Source organism: Salmo salar, chromosome 15 (assembly GCF_965601325.2).
Source record: "Salmo salar chromosome 15, fSalSal1, whole genome shotgun sequence".
NCBI lineage: Eukaryota > Metazoa > Chordata > Actinopteri > Salmoniformes > Salmonidae > Salmo > Salmo salar.
In genome coordinates this window covers 78,167,284-78,184,096 of record NC_138305.1, presented here as the reverse complement: position 1 = coordinate 78,184,096, position 16,813 = coordinate 78,167,284, and the positions used below count along the sequence as shown (strand labels likewise).

The following is a 16,813-nucleotide window of genomic DNA, read 5'->3' as shown; positions in this document are numbered from 1 at the left end:
CATAACAACATACAGGAACTCAAGTCCTTTTGCTCACCTGACCTAGAATTCCTTACAATCAAATGTCGACCGCATTATCTACCAAGAGAATTCTCTTCAATTATAATCACAGCCGTATATATCCCCCCCAAGCAGACACATCGATGGCCCTGAATGAACTTCATTGGACTCTATGTAAACTGGAAACCACATATCCTGAGGCTGTATTCATTGTAGATGGGGATTTTAACAAGGTTAATCTGAAAACAAGACTCCCTAAATTTTATCAGCACATCGAAAGCGCTACCCGGGTGGAAAAAATCCTGGACCATTGTTACTGTAACTTCTGTGGTGCATACAAAGCCCTGCCCCGCCCTCCTTTCGGAAAATCTGACCACGACTCCATTTTGTTGTTCCCAGCCTATAGACAGAAACTAAAACAGGAAACGCCCGTGCTCAGGTCTGTTCAACGCTGGTCCAACCAATCTGATTCCACGCTTCAAGATTGCTTCGATCACGTGGATTGGGATATGTTCCGCATAGCATCGGACAATAACATTGATGAATACGCTGATTCGGTGAGCGAGTTTATTAGCAAGTGCATCGGTGATGTTGTACCCACAGCAACTATTAAAACCTTCCCCAACCAGAAATCGTGGATTGATGGCAGAATTCGTGCAAAACTGAAAGCGCGAACCACTGCTTTTAATCAGGGCAAGGCAACCGGAAACATGACCGAATACAAACAGTGTAGCTATTCCCTCCGCAAGGCAATCAAACAAGCTAAGCGTCAGTATAGAAACAAAGTAGAGTCGCAATTCAACGGCATCCCTAGCTGCGTCCTCAGAGCATGCGCAGACCAGCTGGCTGGTGTTTTTACAGACATATTCAATCAATCCTTATCCCAGTCTGCTGTTCCCATATGCTTCAAGAGGGCCTCGGCGTACACATCACAGACAAACTGAAATGGTCCACCCACACAGACAGCGTGGTGAAGAAGGCACAACAGCGCCTCTTCAACCTCAGGAGGCTGAAGAAATTTGGCTTGTCACCAAAAACATTCACAAACTTTTACAGATGCACAATAGAGAGCATCCTGTCGGGCTGTATCACCGCCTGGTACAGCAACTGCTCCGCCCACAACCGTAAGGCTCACCAGAGGGTAGTGAGGTCTGCACAACGCCTCACCGGGGGCAAACTACCTGCTCTCCAAGACACCTACACCACCCGATGTCACAGGAAGGCCAAAAAGATCATCAAGGACAACAACCACCTGAGCCACTGCCTGTTCACCCCGCTATCATCCAGAAGGCAAGGTCAGTACAGGTACATCAAAGCTGGGACCGAGAGACTGAAAAACAGCTTCTATCTCAAGGCCATCAGACTGTTAAACAGCCATCACTAACATTGAGTGGCTGCTGCCAACATACTGACTCAATCTCTAGCCATTTTTAATTAAAAATTGTATGTAATAAATGTATCACTAGTCACTTTAAACTATGCCACTTTATATGTTTACATACCCTACACTACTCATCTCATATGTATATACTGTACTCTATACCATCTACTGCATCTTGCCTATGCCGTTCGGCCATCGCTCATCCATATATATTTTTATGTACATATTCTTATTCATTCCTTTACACTTGTGTGTGTATAAGTTAGTTGTTGTGAAGTTGTTAGGTGACTTGTTAGGTATTACTGAATGGTCGGAACCAGAAGCACAAGCATTTCGCTACACTCGCATTAACATCTGCTAACCATGTGTATATGACAAATAAAATTTGAATCAATATATAAATAATCAATCATTACTAAGCTAACAAAATAAAAAGTTGATTCAATATTTTTTTATTAAAAAAAACTGAAAAACAGTCAAATATTTACACATTTACAGGAGCTCTATGCCTAGCTGACCTCACGGCGCCATAGCAACCTATAATATTAAGGAATAAATTAATTACATTTCCTTTCCTTCAAAATATTTTGTGGCTGACAAGTCTATATTAAACCACTGCTGGTAAGAGTTCCTGGAGAGCTATCCTCCTGAAGGTTTTTGCTCCAACCCCAGTTGCAATTTACCTGATTCAGTTTATTAACCAGCTAACTATTAGAATCAGGTACGCTAGATTAGGGTTGTAGTGAAAACCTACAGGAAGGTAGCTTTACAGGAACAAGGTTGGAAAGCCCTAGCATAAATCAAAGCAATCCCCACTACAACACTGTGTCTCTAACCAGATCCTACCAGAAACACATTTCTTTGAAGGTCTGCTAAAGTAAGGCAGACAAAAATGGATTCTCAGAGTCTGGACCAAAGCAGCACATTCAATAATTCATAAGCCCCATCACCAGCCTAGTTTTAAGGGGACACTGGATATATGAGTGTCATAGCCAGAAAGCTTAAAGCATCTCAGGTCCCAGTACACTCAAACTGTCAACTGGAATTGGTGGCATTGGCAACTCAATTGTCCTTCCTTCACCAATTGATCAGCGACCATCATGAAAAAGCTGCACTAATCCATCCTTATTTGTTAGTTAACAATGTCTCCAATAAGAGTTCATTATAAAGATGAGTCATATTTACATGAGGAGGTCCTATAGGCTAGTCATTTTCCATAGTTTCAGTGTACAGTATAAATGTTGGTTTCATAAAATACTCACAACCCTTTAAAATGATGCATGTATTGTAATCTAAGAAGACAGACAAGCATGTGTAGTTCAGCTTGAACCTTTATTGGAAAATAGAAATCGGAGGGGAAATCTACAGAGTAATAACTACTTACATGCCATTATAGTTTTTTTTAATACAGTGAATGCATTTGTGATAAACAATACAACCAAAATCACTGATCACTTGCTTAAAGTTTTTACTTTTTCAACTTTGGTCACAAGCTATCTAGTCACCAATGGTTAAACTGCTGAATGTCTCATTGAGTCTCCGCCAATAGAAAATTATACATTTTAGGTAGCTTGGCCACTGTGAGTTGTGTGAGCAACCCATACTAGATTGTCACCTCTTTCTCAGAGACCACTGATACAGGGCAGTTTCCCAACCCTGTGGAGGTAGAGGAGGGGCTGCACAATCCCAAAGATCATAGTGATGGAGTCAGAAATACAGAAAGAAAAACGTCGCACAGCCTCATCGAGGACATTGTGCAAAGTCATAATTACCATCTCAGGGAGGTAATTCACCATCATAGCCACCAGGATAATCCAAATGATCTTATACGCCCTCATCTTCATGCTGTTTGTCCTCTCCCTCTCTCTGTCCCCGTCTCCCAGCCCAGGCTGTTTCAGAGCCCTGACAACTGATAGGCAGCAGAATGACACCACAAACATCAGGATGAGGTCCTGAACCAAGATAGCATAGTTGAATAGGCATATGAGTAAAGATAATTTAAGCGGAACCATACAGAACAAAGAGGACCCAAGCACAATCAGCCAGGCAACACCACAACACCCCACCCTGTATCTGAGGGGTTTGTAATTCAGGAAGAAAACAGGTCGGACCACAGCCAGGTAGCGCTCCACACAGATGCAGCTTTGAAACAGGGGTCGGCCAGTGTGCAATAAACCAATTGAAAATGCCTCAATATATGGAACTGCAGTTGTTTGGATGAACTTGCAGAGAAATCTGACAAGAGAAAACAGGCAGTAGAGGATTTCAGACACAGTCAGGTTGAGAGTGAAGAACTGTGAGGCAATCGTTCCTCCCGCTCCGGTCACTATTAGCCACAGGACGCAGACATTGGTGGGGAGACCCAGGATGATGTTGATTGCATAGGAGGCAGTATAGATGGGTTCTAAGTGATCAGCTACTGAAGAGCTGTTTGTCTCTGAGATATTCATGTCTTCCCCTTCTGTACTGGTGTGTGAGCTTCGATATTCTTCAACGATAAAGAGTTGTCATTCTGATTATTTCCTGTTGCAACAGCACAGTAAATCAGACAATCAAATTAACCAGGGTTCAATTCCAATTTAAGTCAGTCAATTCAAGACATGCATCAATATTAGCACAAAATGATATGTGTTATTTTCACTCAATGACTACATTTACATGTACACAACCATTGTGAATACTCAAATTAATGTAACTGTTTGATTAAAATGTTTGCATGCTTTGCAAGAAGAACGATCTCCTTAATAATCCTGTTTACATTGACACATCTGATAATCAGGCTACCTGATGGAACTGAAAAATACAGAAAATCATCAAAATAAACGTTCTATCACACTGACCAATTCCAATTTGTTTTTGTTAACGTTAGCTAGTTGCAAGGTGACTAACACTAATGTTAGCTAGGTGGCAAATGTTAACGTTAGCTAGGTTGCTAATGCTAGCTAGGCTAGGGGTTAAGGTTAGGAGTTAGGTTAAAGGGTTAAGGTTAGGGTTAACTAACATGTTAAGTACTTGTAAAGTAGCTAAAAAGTTGTAATTAGTTGCAAGGTTGACTAATTAGCTAAAATTGTCCATGATGAGAGTCAAACACACAACCTTAGGGTTGCTAGACATTCCTACACCCACCCATCCATCCTGACCAGCCACTCGCCTTTCGTTTTTGCCTTAAATAACCTTCTGCCTTAGTATCCAAACGTAACATATCATACAAATTTGAGTGTCCTTAAATGTACATTTACTATGTTACGTCTAGTCTATGAGACCAGGTTGAATGCACAGCAGGAACTCTGATTAAGGTGTTTACATGTCCTATTATTAGAACGATTGCTAAACAAATCTAGGTGTTGTAATCGCTGTATGCTTACTTTGATTATGACTTCACGTCGATTAAGATCATCAGAATAAGGCGTTTACATGACTAATGCCATACTCAGCCTATTCTTGCCATAATCAGTTTAATATCAAATTATTAGTGCACATCTATTGAAATGAATCAATTCAACAAATATTGCATTGTTTCTCATTGTTTCTTACATAAAAAAGCTAAGTCAGAGCCAAAATGAACAAACCTGAATGGATGAAGTTCTCTTCTTGTCTGGAAAGCGTAGAGGCTTGAGTACAGACAACACACCCTCACACACACACTGACTTATACCCACAACCATGCCCTCACCCACACACCTGTCACACCTGTAAATTGATGCTGCCCATCAACTCACATGACGGACAACATACACCTGGTATGCAAATACATCCATTGGCTATGACAACACTTAGTGACATTAAGTATGATTCAAGAGAATATGCCGTGCCGTGTGGAATGTGTTATGAATACTGGGCTCCGACCAGAGTTTCTGCCTGTCCAGGTCATATGAAGTTAATCCTTTAATACATTTTATATAGCAACTTGTCATTTGAAAGATATCTTCCAACCAAAATACAACCTTACATTATTTGTCCACTTACCATGGCTGTAGTCGAATCCCCAATACTTTTTTTGAATACATTTTTATTTCAAACATAAATAATATTTGATAGTCATTTTGTGGGTTGTCAGTATCACCAGAGAGTCCCATTCATCCTGAAAAGACCTTTAAAAAAACACAGCAATACAACTAATCACTTTCAGATTTGAAGGTTTTTAAGTGTTTTTCTATGTACAGAGATAGAAAGTCATGAGTGAGAGGGGTAGACATAGATATGAAGCCGCAGGCAGTGTTTGAACCCATACCATAAGGGGCAATGTGTGGTCCAAAGGCAGCAGCACTACACTAGACCACTAGACCAGACTCCGGCAGAGAATTTCATGTTTTGATGTATCATAAAACAATTCAAAAGTGGATTAAACAGCAATAAAGTCAAATACCTAAGTAAGCAAAAATACATATCCATACACTGTCTAAGGGATTTGACCACAGCCAAGTACAATAAGTGAACAATTGTATGTAAGTTTGTATTTAAGGGCCTTGTCATTTCATTAGACATCTACTTTTATGCTCATAAGTGGATTTTTCATGCAAATATGCACAAGTATTTCAAGTTAGCATTTGTCCATAGCTAAATCTCTCTCTTTGTCTTCAGACTCGATGATATGCGTCTCAAATGGCAAGTCCCTACATAGTGCACTAGGTTTGACCAAAATAACTGCGCTACAGTGGGGGGAAAAAGTATTTGATCCCTTGCTGATTTTGTATGTTTGCCCACTGACAAAGAAATGATCAGTCTATAATATTAATGTTAGGTTTATTTGAACAGTGAGTGACAGAATAACAACAACAAAAAATCCAGAAAAACGCATGTTAAAAATGTTATAAATTGATTTGCATTTTAATGAGGGAAATAAGTATTTGACCCCCTCTCAATCAGAAAGATTTCTGGCTCCCAGGTGTCTTTTATACAGGTAATGAGCTGAGATCAGGAGCACAGTGCTCCTAACCGCAGCTTGTTACCTATATAAAAGACACCTGTCCACAGAAGCAATCAATCAATCAGTTTCCAAACTCTCCACCATGGCCAAGACCAAAGAGCTCTCCAAGGATGTCAGGGACAAGATTGTAGACCTACACAAGGCTGGAATGGGCTACAAGACCATCGCCAAGCAGCTTGGTGACAAGGTGACAACATTTGGTGCGATTATTCGCAAATGGAAGAAACACAAAAGAACTGTCAATATCCCTCGGCCTGGGGCTCCATGCAAGATCTCACCTCATGGAGTTGCAATGATCATGAGAACGGTGAGGAATCAGCCCAGAACTACACGGGAGGATCTTGTCAATGATCTCAAGGAAGCTGGGACCATAGTCACCAAGAAAACAATTGGTAACACACTACGCCGTGAAGGACTGAAATCCTGCAGCGCCTGCAAGGTCCCCCTGCTCAAGAATACATATACATGCCCGTCTGAAGTTTGCCAATGAACATCTGAATGATTCAGAGGACAACTGGTGAAATTGTTGTGGTCAGATGAGACCAAAATGGAGCTCTTTGGCATCAACTCAACTCGCCGTGTTGGAGGAGGAGGAATGCTGCCTATGACCCCAAGAACACCATCTCCACCGTCAAACATGGAGGTGGAAACATTATGCTTTGAGGGTGTTTTTCTGAGAGAACCTCCTTGTGAGAACCTCCTTCCCTCAGCCAGGGCATTGAAAATGGGTCGTGGATGGGTATTCCAGCATGACAATGACCCAAAACACACGGCCAAGGCAACAAAGGAGTGGCTCAAGAAGAAGCACATTAAGGTCCTGGAGTGGCCTAGCCAGTCTCCAGACCTTAATCCCATAGAAAATCTGTGGAGGGAGCTGAAGGTTCAATTTGCCAAACATCAGCCTCGAAACCTTAATGACTTGGAGAAGATCTGCAAAGAGGAGTGGGACAAAATCCCTCCTGAGATGTGTGCAAACCTGGCGGCCAACTACAAGAAACGTCTGACCTCTGTGATTGCTAACAAGGGTTTTGCCACCAAGTACTAAGTCATGTTTTGCAGAGGGGTCAAATATTTATTTCCCTCATTAAAATGCAAATCATTTTATAACATTTTTGACATGCGTTTTTCTGGATTTTTTTGTTGTTATTCTGTCTCACTGTTCATATAAACCTACCATTAAAATTATAGACTGATCATTTCTTTGTAAGTGGGCAAACGAACAAAATCAGCAGGGGATCAAATAATTTCCCCCCCACTGTATATAGGGACTAAGGTGCCATTTGGGTCAGAACCTAGGAAACATGCCAGAGTTATGGCCTCCACATGCCCTCAGAAAAATATGTCTAAGGCACTTAAGGCATTTCGTTAAAGCCCTTCATTTGATGAGCAGATCACTTTAACTGTTCACTTTATCATAGCCCAATTTAACTATCCTGAAAAAGTGGACCTCATCCTGTTAAACACATTATGATATTGCATTGGATCAAACCGAGAAAATGGCGGATCGTTGAGCTCCTTAAGAAAGTCCATTATTCATTACAATAGCATAGGGAGAAGGACTTGCTATGGCAAGTAGCCAGCTCTCATAATGTGGTAAATCTGCAGTGCCACGGCGTATCATGGCGGCCCACTTAGTGTTGCTCAGAAGCATACATTTTCCTCCAGGTTGCGCGGCTCAGCGAGTTAGACGAAAACCATGGAAGGCTTTTTTTTACTGCAAATTGAAGATAACTAGTGCAACACACACACACTCAAGTTCTGTTTTTACAGCAAAGTGAAAAAAGCAACTCATTTATGTTTTTTCGGGAGGATAAAAATTCAGGTTGTTAAGACAGCATCCGACATGTTAATGTTAAATGCTAGTCTCATTATTGCAATGTATTCCATACAAATGTTCAACCCAAGTCACAGGTTTAGTTCACTACCTGCTACAAGATGCTGCTCTTCTGTTATCCTACAGAGCCAAAGAGTCACTCTCTGGCAGAGACGGGTCAAATCTATAATAAGGAAAGAGTCCATCTTTTCTCCTGGACATCAGTATTGTACATTCTCTGCCTCTCCTATACACAACAGCCCATCTCACTGACCAGAAAAAGGGCATAATTTAGGGCTGCATGTCTTGAATGACATGATCGACCAATGGGTTTGTTTCTGTGATTCCTCACATCCTATTTGCCTCCTTCTGTTCATATTGGAGGAGAAGATCCAAGGTCCCTCCGCCCAGGCCTTCTGCTGTAATGCATTTTGAGAAGGAGGCGAGGAGAGCGGTTGCGAGGAATACAGGAAAGACAAAATGAGAAATAGCCCAAGTGAGATTTGCGAGTGTCCTTAGACGACCTTTGCTCAAGGGAGTATGTATTGCATCATTAACACTCTGTTATATAACCACGCTCTCCAGATAAAGCTGTCCTGCGTTCATACATGAATTAATCACCATCCTTATTACATTTCACATCCCATTACGCTCTAATGCAAGGCATGAATAAAACATGAGGAGGAAACACAAATGCCTATTTGTCACTGTAATTTCCCAAAGCCAAACGTTTCAATGTGTTTTTCCCTGTGGAGTTTAGTGATGGCGCTCACTTAAAGACTTTATGTTTGAATCACAAATAAATCAAGTTAAAACAAATCTAAAACCAGAGAAACCATTTTGTTTAAAGGTGTTGGAACATGGATGCTATAGTCTAGTATGCTATTGGTTTGTGCTGCATTTAATTTCACTTAATAACTGTTTCAGGTCTATTTCTGGTGTTTTTCCGACCATGTTTCTTTCTTCCATGTTTGCACAAGATATGACAAAGCAAGAGCAAATGATCTGTCTGGGGTTTTCAGATAACAGGTAAAATCTCAAACAATTACAGTTCAAAAAACACACAAGTAGTGTTCTGGTTGTTTTCCACTGACAATTTATACAACAGACTAGATGCCTGACTTGAACATTGCATGGTGGATAGGCTCAGTCAAGGGGATCCACCGAATTCCTGAATCTCCACAAGGCCTGCCCTGTCAATCCTCATGTTTCATACATTAAACCGACCGCCCCTTTGCCATCGCTGCAAGATTTTGCTCCCAAGTTTGAGAAAGATATCAGCAAAGTAGATAGATAAGGCTCTGCTGCTTTTGTATCTGATGAACAAGAATGAACATTACCCGATGAACATTACCCTAGGCTTTAGATTTTAATCTAACCAGTCTCTCAAAATGAAGTTATCACAGTCCCTCATTTTCTGTGCCTACAATAAACTAAAATTGCTCCTTTAAGATCGAGAGCCCCAAACAATGAAGGATGTTTTTAACGATTGGTAATATCAAGAAGAACGTTAGACTACAGCTTTTTGTTCTAATTCAAGATTTTTCAGAAATCAGTTATTAACCATTGCATTTTAAACCCTTGCTAATTCTATTTTCTATTTTGATGATAATAAGACAATATTACCACTAACCAACACTTACATGAAGTACTGTAAGAGTAAACATACTGAGTCATAAGACTGGTCTCATAGATTAGATGTAACATACTGTAGTAACCGTAAACCTGGGACAATCAAATGAGTATGATATGTTACGTTTGGTATGGTTACATAAGACAGAAGTTTACTTAAGGAAAAAACTAAAGGAGGGTGCTACTTTGCAACTACTTAGCTAACTCTTCCCCTAACCTTAATTTAACCTAACTCCTAACCCGAACCTTCACCCTAACCTTAACCCCTTAACCTAACTCCTAACCCTAACCCTGGCCTTAACCCTAACCCTAACCTTAACCCATAAACCCTAGCCTAGCTACCGTTAGACACCAAGCTAACGTTAGCCACAAGAAATTGTAATTCGTAACATATCTTAAGAATTGCAATTCATAACATATCATACGAATTGTAATTCGTAACATATCATATCAAATGGATGATGGACATCCACAAATGAATACATACATATGAAATGTAACTTATCATACTAAATGGAGAGTCTCGGATTTACAGAATAATACCAAATGCTCTGAGACCACGTTGCAGACACATACAGTTTATGCAAGGAGGCCATTTGAAAAACCATGAAAGCAAATCCTTTGTGTGACCATCTTATTAATAGCATAAATTGTACTCACCATTTTTGTCTGCACGGCGAAATATCTGGAAATGAAAAAACAACAAACATTAAATCAAACAATCTACATAATTCATGTTTAAAGCAAATAACAACACTGTGAAACATGCAGTAAAAGTGGCACAACAAATCTAGAAAACTGCATTGTGTAGAAAATTTTACACAAAATATAAGGGTGAGATTCTACCTTGACAAATAAACCAGGATGGAAAAGAACTGTGAGGCACGTTAGGAAGATAATCTATTTATGATTCAGAGACCATGTATAATATCATAATAAATGTTTTGGCATACTGCATTGGTGCACAAGAAAACATTAAAGATTAACTATAATATCTGCAAGCATTTTTTTATATCTGAGAGAGATTTCATCTCAGGAAATGATAATCAGTGACATAAATGTTTAGCAGGATGCAGCTCTGGAGGAAAGTTGGTCATTTGCTAGGCAAATGATTCTTGGTCATTTGCTAGGCAAATGATTCTTGGTAATTTGAGGAACATTGGTCTTTTACCAGGCAACACTGTAATCGAGCTGTTCCGGAAAGGTTGCCTAAGCACTCAACCTGGTCTCAGAGCAAAACGTATTAGATTTTACTAAAATCTGTGCCACTCCATTTAGTATTATATGCTACTTTACGTTTGGTTACATTACATTGCCCTACCAATGTAATAGCGGTCGTACAATATGATACGAATTGTAGGATGTATAGTATCCTACGTCTTGATCGCACCAGTTTGCTTTGACCCATTTAGTATGATATATGACATTTGACTGCTTTAGTATGATATATTACGTTTGACTGTTGTAGTATGATATGCTACGTTAAATTAGGGGTTAGGAGTTAGGTTAACCTCTTACATCTAGACGTTCCGCTAGCGGAACACCTGCTCCAATATCCAATGATAGGTGTGGCGCGAATTACAAATTCCTCAAAAATACAGAAACTTCAATTTTTCAAACATATGACTATTTTACAGCATTTTAAAGACAAGACTCTCCTTTATCTAACCACACTGTCCGATTTCAAAAAGGCTTTACAGCGAAAGCAAAACATTAGATTATGTCAGCAGAGTACCCAGCCAGAAATAATCAGACACCCATTTTTCAAGCTAGCATATAATGTCACAAAAAACAAAACCACAGCTAAATGCAGCACTAACCTTTGATGATCTTCATCAGATGACACACCTAGGACATTATGTTATACAATACATGCATGTTTTGTTCAATCAAGTTCATATTTATATCAAAAAACAGCTTTTTACATTAGCATGTGACGTTCAGAACTAGCATACCCCCCGCAAACCTCCGGTGAATTTACTAAATTACTCATGATAAACGTTCACAAAAAACATAACAATTATTTTAAGAATTATAGATACAGAACTCCTTTGTGCAATCGAGGTGTCCGATTTTAAAATAGCTTTTCGGTGAAAGCACATTTTGCAATATTCTGAGTAGATAGCCCAGCCATCACGGCTCGCTATTTAGACACCCACCAAGTTTAGCCCTGACCAAACTCCGATTTACTATTAGAAAAGTTTGATTACCTTTGGTGTTCTTCGTCAGAATGCACTCCCAGGACTGCTACTTCAATAACAAATGTTGGTTTGGTTCAAAATAATCCATAGTTATATCCAAATAGCAGCGTTTTGTTCGTGCGTTCAAGACACTATCCGAAGTGTAAATAAGGGTCACGCGCACGACGCATTTCGTGACAAAAAATGTCTAAATATTCCATTACCGTACTTCGAAGCATGTCAACCGCTGTTTAAAATCCATTTTTATGCCATTTTTCTCATAAAAAAGCGATAATATTCCGACCGGGAAAGCGTGTTTACGTACAAAAGATAGAGAAAATAAAAGCATGGGATCCCCTCGTGCACGAGCCTGAGTCTCATAGTACTGTGACCGGCCACTATCCAAACGCGCCAATGTTTTTCAGCCAGGGGCTGCCTCGATATCATTCAGCTTTTTGCCGCCTTCTGAGAGCCCATGGGAGCCGTAGGAAGTGTCACGTAACAGCAGAGATCCCCTGTATTGGATAGAGATAATCAAGAAGGCCAAGAAATGGTCAGACAGGGTACTTCCTGTACAGAATCTTCTCAGGTTTTGGCCTGCCAAATGAGTTCTGTTATACTCACAGACACCATTAAAACAGTTTTAGAAACTTTGGAGTGTTTTCTATCCAAAGCTAATAATTATATGCATATTCTAGTTTCTGGGCAGGAGTAATAATCTGATTAAATTGGGTACGTTTTTTATCCGGCCGTGAAAATACTGCCCCCTAGCCATAACAGGTTAAAGGATTAGCTAACATGCTAAGTATTTGTAAAGCATTTCCAATGTTGCTAAAGTTGTCCGTGATGAGATTCAAACCTGCAACCTTTAGGTTGCTAGACATTTGCGTTATATGCTTACCCATCCACCCAGACCAACCACCCTTCTTTTGTTTTTCGCCATTAAGTAACCTATTGTCATACCAAACTTAACATATCATACTAATTTGAGTGTCCAGGATTTATGTCTGCCAAAGTAATGTAACCTAATGTAAAGTAACATATGATACTAAATGGAGTGGCGCTGATTTTGTCAAATACAATACTTTTCCCTCTGAGACCAGGCTGAAGCACTGCAGGGAAAATATTTGCACAAATGAGGGCCGAATGTTGTGTTAGCACTCTGGTCCAATCAGGCCTTTCATCAAGTGTTACGTTAGTGACACTTCGTCCAATTAAATCAGCTCTATAGCCATTGAAACTCCTATGTGTATTTAAGTCAGTACAAAATCCACTCAAAGACCTAGAGTCCAATGGTTGGCTGAGTGCAGTATTGAGAGCTTTGCACACAGGTTCATAATGGCTACCTATCAAACACACTCGGCTGTGGAGCCAAGACATGCACTGCTGTGTGTCCATTTAAAACAACATTATACCTTCATTCAAGTGAGATCTACTGAGCATCCCATAGTAAATAACTGTCTCAGAAAACACCTAAGACCAGCTCCTTAACTCCCAACATTGTTCAACTCTAGCTTAATGGTTGGTACCCACTGGGCACACACTGGTTGAATCAATGTTGTTTCCACATCATTTCAATGAAATGACTTTGAACCAACGTGGAATAGACATTGAATTGAAGGCTAATGGTTGATATGTCCTGCTAGCTATTTTGGGGTGCCTATAAGGCATATGTCAAACTCATTCTGTGGAGGGCTGAGTGTCTGCGGTTTTCACTCCACCCTTGTACTTGATTGATGAATTTAGAGCACTAATTAGTAAGGAACTCCCCTCACCTGGTTGTCTAGGTCTTCATTGAAAGGAAAAACCAAAAACCCGCAGACATTCAGCCCTCCGTGGAATGAGTTTGACACCCCTGCCATAAGAGTTGAGTTTAATTTCAATTCAGTCCGTTCAGGAAGTAAACTGAAATTCCAAATCCAATTTCCATTGCTTTTCAATTAGGAATATTGTAATTGTAATTAGAATTTCAGTTTGCTTCATGACTTGAAGTGGAATTGACCCCAACCCTGGTGCATATATTATAGGACATCTGAACAGTCCTAAAAAAGGTTGTCTAAGCATCTCACAGTGCAGGTCTCAGAAACCTCCTGCGGACATTTTTGTCCATGTCATGAGGGGCTGATATGGTATCTACCAACTGACCCTCAGACATTCCACATGGTGACAAACTGTGAGCCTGTCCTGCTGATTCTTATCCAGGTCAACAGATTATACCCCAATTTAGGGTTTTAATCACTCACACAACATGAGTCCTTCAGATGGAAATATTAAGCTCGAAACAAAAATGGTGTTGTGCAACATGTCTTGAAGCTTGTTTATCATAAACTCTTATTAGCCTACTCAGCAAAATATAGTGAACCAACCTGGAAACCTTCAGCGCAATGTGCATCACCGCCAATAAAACCAGAGAGGCAGAGGAAACTATTCAATCCGTATCGCGGAAGTTCAGAGTTACAGCGTGATTGAAATTTAAATGCAATGTCCCAGAGTTTGTGGAGGCTGCATTTCAGGTAAATGCTGCATGTCGGCTTAATCACAATTACCTTTAAATTTCCATCACGCAATCTGTAACGCTTCAGCGATCTAGATTGAATAGAGCCCTTAATCAACTCTAATGAGTCCTTTGAGAAGAAGGCAGAATAAATAAGTAGGAACATTTCCCTGCAACACCATACTGAGAGTGCAGCGTCGTTCCCTCGCTAAATCGGAGGGAAAACTAAACGAGGGGGAAAGCAACCACTGTAAGCATCAGGCATAAAGAGTTCCCACATTCACTGGAGGGGGTGTAGTTGATGAAGCAATGACAGCATGTGTCATTCAACTGAACTATTGTTCTGCCAATTGCACATAGGGGAGTGGATCATACACAGATGCATGAAGGCTTACACGTAGAAGTACAAAGGCTTACACACTGAAGAAGGCTCTTTACTGTAGCCAAAATGTCTGTATACAATCCCATCCCCATGTGCAGTGAAAATCATTCGAAACATGGAAAAATGAATCAACTCTTTGCTACATCTTTTATATGCAGACCTAGCCGACAGTACTATTTAACTTTAACATATTTATACTTACTGGTTTTTACACACCTCACTTTTTATTAGTCATTATCCTCATTAGCGGAACCCTAAGCCCCAATTTATTGGATAGTCCCATATAGATTGTCTCTAGTCTACATGTTCAAACGTTCAACAAACTATCAAATGCAACTCTAATGCTATGCAATAAATAGCTTGCTAGTGTTAAGGTTGAAGCAGCAAAATATGACAACTGTGAAAGGGGTGTGAAGACTTTCACTAGGCACTTTGAACTTACTATCCACAAACCCTAAGATATCATTAAAGCCACGCCATTGTAGGCTATTTGTTGAGCTTGGTTTTATTATTTTACTCTTACTGTTGCTGTCATGAAAAAATATTGTTGTTTTCTGTTCTGGATATAAACTGAGACGAGACTCTGGGTCCCTCAGAACTTGCTTCTCCTTTGTGGACATCGCATTAAATCTCTGGTTGTCGATTTCTTCTTTGGTTCAACACAGACTGTAGACTCAACACAAATTTTCTGGATCAATCCATTTCTAACAGACTTTGGCGTTACCGGCAGCCAGGTTGTAAACATCTCCTGAGGTGGTGACAGAATTGACCAGACCACATAAAATGAGGTGAGACAGTTTTGCCTTTTGCATTACTGTGAGGGTTTTTCGGCTTCAACTGCTTAATCTAGCTGGAGAACAATACATGTGTTGATAAAGCAATAACAGCATGTGTCATTCAAGTGAATTGTTAGTTCTGCCAACTGTGCTTTAAATGGTTTGGTCTTCGTCTAGCTGGAGAACATTCAATTAGCAATCCTGTTGGGTTTATATGGTTAGACGTCAAGCACAGATTGTTCTATGCATGTGAACTGCTCAATGTGCACTCATTAGGATACAGTACTGCAGGATAGATAAACACCCACTACCCACCCATAGAAAAGGCCTTTAGGAAATGTTGCTTCTTTTTTGGAGATGCCGTCTCATACATTACAGTGGATTCAGTGAATGGGAGTCGATTGCATTTCGTCCTTTAATGTGCACTTATACTGCACTTACTGCTCCTGTTATTGGCCAATTACCTGCCTCAATGAAATGTGGAAAATGCTCATCTTTCTATCCGATTGGAGGGATATCTGGCTGAGGCAACAAGACAGTGACGCTGTTGAGGGTCATTGGTTACTTACAGTGTCATCTTCTCTTCATCTTATGCTTATTACGTAATTGCCTACAATTAAAATGCACATGCAAAAGTCCTCCATTGGTTACAATATCATGCCTTTCACTTATTATAAGTGTATTTATTATGTAATAGCCTTCCTAAAGGCAAATATATCATCAAAATGCGTATGCAAAAGCTCTCCATCACCTAATTTATTGAAATCATATTTTATTAAGAATTTTCTGTTACTAACCAGATCAGTGTAGGCTACATTCCCCTTAGCATGAACTCTATAAAGAGATTGAACTGGTTTTACTGCGGAAAAGGGACTTGAAGGCAATGGTGTACTGTTGGCTGGCTATTATGCACATTATTCATGACCAATAATTCAGGCCTATCAGAACAGGCTACTCTTTTTCGTTTAGATAGTTAGTAACATTAATAATGAGCATTTTTATGCTGCTGGAGCAAGCATGACCAATCCAAGCCAAAGTCTGGGCAAGATGCCTCAACAGACCATTGTCAATCTAGGACAAGTTAATGGCAGTAAAATCCAAACACTTCAGACATGCAAGGTTTCCACAGTCCTCCTCTTTCCTGTGATCTACAATATAAACATATCACATACATTTTTTTTTACAAAAAGGAAAGCTAAAAAAGAAAAAAAGCATTATGTCAACGATG

The 16,813-nt window shown here is 40.0% G+C and overlaps 1 protein-coding gene across 1 annotated transcript in view; it reads right to left on the bottom strand.

The window, feature by feature from the left end:
- LOC106572152 (N-terminal EF-hand calcium-binding protein 1) overlaps positions 1-16,813 on the bottom strand; it is a 46,924-nt gene that overhangs the window by 29,178 nt on the left and 933 nt on the right. Inside the window, exon 2 of the mRNA XM_014146046.3 lies at positions 10,414-10,438. Within this exon, the coding sequence (XP_014001521.1) occupies positions 10,414-10,438 (25 nt within the window). The remainder of the gene's footprint in view (positions 1-10,413; positions 10,439-16,813) is intronic.